Source organism: Myotis davidii, unplaced genomic scaffold, assembly GCF_000327345.1.
Source record: "Myotis davidii unplaced genomic scaffold, ASM32734v1 scaffold148, whole genome shotgun sequence".
NCBI lineage: Eukaryota > Metazoa > Chordata > Mammalia > Chiroptera > Vespertilionidae > Myotis > Myotis davidii.
The window spans coordinates 2,946,748-2,952,853 of NW_006299479.1; the positions used below are offsets into that span (position 1 = coordinate 2,946,748).

Sequence of the window (6,106 nt, forward strand, 5' to 3'; positions counted from 1 at the left end):
CCCTGGTGGGCAGAGTCCCTCCCCTTTGCACACAGATGCGCTCCCATTCCGCTGGAGACGGTAGGTGTCACCCTTCTGTGTGAATAGCTCCATGATCCCTTATTTCTGAAAAGAGGGAGAGGCTCAGGAAAAAAAAAAACGTTAAAACCATCAGGGGAACCAGTAAGGTCAGCATCTGGATTCTAGTCTTGAGTCACCACACTGGGCACCTGGGCAGGGTGGGGTCTCTGGGACAGCTCCCCGTCCTGCGGGCGCCTGGGACCATTCACACCCATGGGGCCGAGCACCCCTGGCTCACAACACCGATGAGGCATCGCCCCTGCTCCCACACTCGTCTTCCCCCCTTGACTGAGCCTCTCGGAGTAACGCACTGCAATTGGAGTCGCATATGGCGCTCGGCGTGGAGCACAGTGTGTGGCGTGTACTGTTCTCGGAGCGTGGGCTGACGACGGGATAAATGCTCAGAGCCGCGCCTCGGGCCCCGCCTGCCTGCGCACCATCGCCGCACGAGGCAGCCAAGAGACGGTGACCTCAGAGGTGCTCAAGGGCAGCCTCGCCTGCCCTCCCAGTGGGTCTCACCGTGGCCCTGACCCCACCCGGCCCTTCCCACCAGCCCAGAGCTGACGGAGGCGCCCAGAGTGCGGCCTCTGCCGTGGAAATGGGTCATTAAGCTGCAGCCTCCGCCAGCGCCTGAGAGGCTAATGGTCTCAGAGGAGGAAATACTGGCCAGTGTGGGGGGAGGACAGGGATGGCAGCCGGGCAGTGCCGCCCCAGAGGCAGCATCAGGGGTAATGGGCCGGAGAGGCAGCCGGAGGTTCAGGCTGGACTTGAGGCAGCGCCCCCTGCAGTGCAGATAATGAAACAACATGGGGACCAGAAACCAGGAGACAGACAGTCTTACCCCTCGAGGATATTTAAAAAAAAAAAAAAAAAATTTTAATCCTTACCCGAGGATATTTTCCCATCGATTTTTATTATTTTTAAAGTATATTTTTATTGATTTCAGAGAGGAAGGGAGAGGAAGAGATATAAATATCAATGATGAGAAAGAATCATTGATTGATTGAGAGAAACACATGGATTGGTTGTCTCCTACATGCACCCTCCCCAGGGCTGGGGTAGAAGCTGCAATCCAGGTACATGCCCTTGACCGGGAATCAAACCCACAACGCTTTGGTGCACGGGCTGGCACTCTAACCACTTAGCAACACCGGCCAGGGCTCGAGGATTTTGTTAAGTCGGATGCAAACCCATCTGTCCTGTCTGGCTTAGCTGTGCACTGGGCTGGGGGACCTCTGGAGGCACGCAGCCCAGGAGGTCCAGGGGCAGGTCTGGAGCAAACTCCTGAGGCCCAGTCACCCCTCTGGAAAGAGCAGAACCCCGGTGATGATGACGGTGACCAGGTGTAAGTGTGCACACAAGACGGGGTCATGACATGGACGTGGCAAGAGAGTGACCACTGGTGAGTCCAGTGAAGGGGAAAGGCAGTTTATTGCACTCTTCTTGCAACTTCCCCATAATTTCAAAGGTTGTTTTTTTGTGTGTTTTTTTCACTAAAAAGTTAACAAGCAGGCATATAGGCAGAGATCATGCAGGTGGCCCTGGGCTGTGGGCCCTGGGCGTCCCACCCCATCTCTATCCAACCCTGTGGGTCACAGTCGCGGGGAGCTGTCAGGTGGGCTGGTGGGCTCCCCGCAGGCGGGCACTTGTCCTTGCCTGCCGCCTTCCCCATGGACTTCTGATTAGCCAAAGGCCCTGAGAGCGCTTCGGGGTGGATCCGGCTTCCTCCAGGCCTCCCCCCAGCGCACATTGGCCTGGGTCCCACCCAGACCCCCTCGCTCCAGCAGGTGGGAGGAGTAAGGGTTGGACACAGATCCCCAACCACACACCCCATTCATCGCCTGATTCATCCACCTCAAGCAGGGGCCGTGCCAATTAAGTCGGGTCATTAAATTAAAGTTAGAAATTGAAGTGATTCATGAATAACTCATAATGGTTTGTTGGGAAGCTCCTTAAGCTCTCAGGGAGCATGGTTTGCTCTGTTGTTAAACGATAATTGTTATTTATTAATCGTGTTCTTAATAATTACCCGATATTAATTCGCAATAAGAACCACATGGTGCCTGCCTGGGGGATGGCCGCCTTCCGGCTTGGAGGGACGGCCTAGGCAAGAGACCGATGCAGGGGACGAGGCGCAGGGGACGGGCCTCCGCGATCCCAGGATGGAGCCGGAGTGAGAGGAAGTGGGGTGCAGGCAGGGCCGGCAGGGGAGCTGTGGTCACAGGGTGACCATGGTGGGGGCCAAAGGGCCCGTCAGCACTGAGCTTGAACTGCAGGAGAACGAGCTGGAAGTTTTGTGATTTTTTTATTTATTTTTGTTGTTGTTCATCCTCACCCGAGGATATTTTTCCATTGATTTTTAGAGAGAGTAGAAGGGTGGGGGAGAGACAGAGAGAGAGAAACATTGATGTGGGAGAGATACCTCGATTGGTTGCCACCCACACACCCCCTGACCAGGGCCAGGGATCGAGCCTGCAACCGAGGTCCGTGCCCTTGACCGGAATCGAACCCGGGACCCTTCAGTCTGCGGGCTGACGCTCTATCCACTGAGCCAAACTGGCGAGGGCAGCTTTGTGATTTTACAGTGAGTTTTGTCCACCTTGGAGACCTGTGAGGAGAGCCCCATGGCGTACACGCGCTCACACCCCCTGGGTACCCCAGTGCTGCCCCCGGGGCAGGGGCTGCCTGGTCCAGGGCCCACGCAGTGCTCTGCGGTCCAGGGCCAGCACCCAGACAGGCCCAAGGCTCTTGGTCTCCCCCCTCGGCTGGCTGTGATTGGTCGGACAACTGGCTGATGAAAGAAGTCAGCAGAGCCCGCCTCCTGCCTCCTGGACAAACCAGGACAGATGGACAGATGGAGCCGGGGCCTCTGAGGAGCGAGACAAGGGAGGGAGGGTGGAAACGGCACAGAAAAAAGGGCAAGTGTCATCCCTGGGGAGGGGGAGGGTGGAAGGGAGAGAGGGGCACTGTAAGGGGACCTACTCTGGAGACAGGAGCTGGGAGAACTGGCCGAGGAGAGGGGCGGTCGGGAGCCCTGCTAACCCCTCTCCCTCAGCTTCTCACCTTGCGTGGACCCCGACTTCCTGGAGCCTCATTCCTGTGTGTGGGTGTGTGGGGGGGCATGCCTGCAGGTGTGGGCACACGCCATGACACCTTGGCCTCTGAGGTTGCGGACTTCGCCTCCTTCTTTTCCAACACGGCCAGGACAGGGTCCCTGGCAGGCTCAGAGCCGGTGGCCCGCCGTCTGGGGGCTGCCAGTGTGTTATCCATCACCTAGCCGGCCAGATGGCGGACCGACCGAATAGCCAGACCTCCTCCCTCCAGAATAACCCACTCGTCCAGTGCCACTGCCCGCCTGGTGACCCTGAGACCGAAGCCCGCCACCTGCACCGCCAACTGCTCCCCAGCCCTGGAAGCCGCCCTGCCTGGAGGTCCCCGGAGGGACCCGCAGGGGCTGCCCCAGGCCCGGCTCCTTCTCTGTGGACTGGACGCGCCCAGCTCCCAGAGAACCGTCCCCCGGGCAGAAGGGGCGCCCTGGCCATCGAGGCCACCACAGCCTTCGGGGCCTGTGTTGCAGGTGGGCCAAGCGGGGCCAGATCATCAAGGAGGCGTCGGGAGAGGTGTACCGAGCCACCGTGGACTACACGTACTTCTCGGAGCCCGTCTCCTGCGAGGTGACCAACGCCCTGGGCAGCACCAACATCAGCCGCACTGTGGACGTCTACTGTGAGTGCCCCGTCTGGGGGCCCCCTGGGGGCGCGGGCCCCGGGTGGTCTCTGCTCAGGGCCTGGGGACCAGTGCTGGCCCCCTGCACACAGCGTGCCAGGCCTCGCCAGCTCACGGAGCTGCGCCCTGTGCAAAGAGCCTCCTCGCGTGGCAGCCTCATGACAACACGGGGAGGCAGTCATGGTTCCCGTGAGGCAGATGAGGGGACGGAGGCCCGAGGTCACACCGTGCGGAGGCGGCAGGATGAGACCTGAGACCAAGTTCCGAGCAAAACACTGCCTGTCCCCCGCCCCAAGCCTGCCCTTCCCGTTCAGGGCTCCCCGAGGTGCCCCTCCTCCCGGGGGCCTGGCAGAGACCTCCCAGCCGATGGGCAGCTGGGTGCATCACAGCCATAACCATTCACTCCTCTGCGGCCCTTTCCAGCGTTAAAGCCCTTTCCCACACTCCTCTACACCTGCCCCTCCCCTCCCCCCACGGCCTCAGCTAAGCACTGTGCTCCCTCCCACACCAGGGGGCTCGTCCAGGCTCCACCCCACCCCAGATTTCACTCTCCCTCCCTGAAAGCTGCTTCCTGCACACCCTCTGTCCGGTGCCTAAGAGTTCACCATCGTTCTCAGTGTGGGGCAGGCTTGGGGAAGGGGGTGCAGAGAGGAGCCTCCATTAACCCCACCACGTAGCAACACATGGGCTCAAACAAGAGGCTGGAAGGGGCTGGGACAGAGGACAGCCTGAGAGCAGAGGTGGGGACACCAGGGAGCCGCCTGGCACTCCATTCCGTAGCGCAGAGCCCCTAGGGGGTCGGAGCCTCCGGGAGAGGCCACTTGACTTGAGGGCAGACACATGAAGGTCTTTAGGCCCAAGGAGGGGGGCCCCTCTGCCCGCACCTTGGGATGGGGGCTTCCTGGGACCAGGACAGAGGGAAGGGGATGGGAGAGCCCTGGGGGCACATCCAGGCACAAGGGGGGCCGGAGCCTTTTTCCTGGGCTGGTGCTGTCCATCCAGGCGGGCAGGCCTTTCCCTCACTCCCCGACCCGAGGCCCAAGGGCAGAGGACTGAAGCGTGAGGGCCTGGGCTGGTGCCCACTGAGGGGGAGGGAGGCAGCCGCAAAGCGGTCCCCAGAGCCCCCGGCCCACCGCGCCCTGTCTGTCCCTCACCCGTCACAGTCGGGCCCCGGATAACGTCGGAGCCCCAGTCCCTGCTCGTGGACCTGGGCTCGGAGGCCATCTTCAGCTGCGCCTGGACCGGGAACCCCTCCCTGACCATCGTCTGGATGAAACGGGGCTCCGGCGTGGTGAGTCCGCAGCTCAGACCCCAGGGGTTGCCTGCCAGGGCCCCGTCACTCTTACACCGGGGTGTCAGCCTCCAGTGAACTACAGGAAGAGGCTCCAGAAGAGAAGAGGGCACCCCAGGGACCCACAGGCACCTCCTCGGCCCTGCACATAGCAGCCGCTGTGGGTTTCCCGCCGTGACCTGGGGAGGAACAGCTGGGGGTCACCCCACACCGGGAGTGAGAGGCACAGAGTTGGCTTTTGGGTTCGCGTTGCTCTCTCTGTGCCTCAGTGTGCAAAGGCACTTGTCTCCGGAGGACCGGCCACAGCCGGGTGGGAGCGGGGGGAGGCAGAAGCCAGGAGTCCCACTCGGAGCTAGCCAGTGCTTTCTTTTCGTCCCCCCAAACCACATCCCAAGGCGATACTGGGAATGACCGGGAGAGGCAGGTCTGGGGGCCTTCAAAGAAGGTCAGCTGTAGGGTCATTGCTCCGGGGGCCGGCCTGGTGCCGGTGTGTGGGCAGCCCCTCCCTGTCTGAGACCGCCTCGGGCACAGTCTGGGAGTCCCCATTCTCCACACTCATTCTGCACCCCACCTCCAGGGCTGCAGCCCACCCTCTGTGGTGTGGGCTCCCCCACACTCAGGTGCTATGCAGTAACCGTCAGTCTCCCCGCCTCCCCTCCCCATTCCCCTCACTCCCTGCCCCGGCCCTGTTCTTCCTGAGATGCCGGACGCGTGGGCTTTCACCGGGCCTGTCCGAGGAGGACTCTCTGGTCCTGAAAGACAGAGAGCGCCCGCCCCCACTCTTTGTGTCTGATGCTCCCCGATCCTCCTAGGTTCTGAGCAACGAGAAGACTCTGACCCTCAAAGCCGTCCGCCAGGAGGATGCTGGGAAGTATGTGTGCCGAGCCGTGGTGCCCCCCGGGTGGGCCGGGGAGCGAGAGGTGACCCTGACTGTCAATGGTAAGACCCCACCCCTACTCCTGCCGGGGCGGGGGGTAGAAGGGAGGGAGAGGAGAGAGACCCAACGTGTCTGGGTCGCGGGCAGTGAGA

At 61.6% G+C, this 6,106-nt stretch overlaps 1 protein-coding gene across 1 annotated transcript in view; it reads left to right on the top strand.

The window, feature by feature from the left end:
* KIRREL3 (kin of IRRE like 3 (Drosophila)) overlaps positions 1 to 6,106 on the top strand; it is a 117,555-nt gene that overhangs the window by 84,517 nt on the left and 26,932 nt on the right. The window contains exons 8-9 of the mRNA XM_006775095.2: positions 3,634 to 3,786; positions 4,950 to 5,077. Of these exons, the coding sequence (XP_006775158.1) occupies positions 3,634 to 3,786; positions 4,950 to 5,077 (281 nt within the window). The remainder of the gene's footprint in view (positions 1 to 3,633; positions 3,787 to 4,949; positions 5,078 to 6,106) is intronic.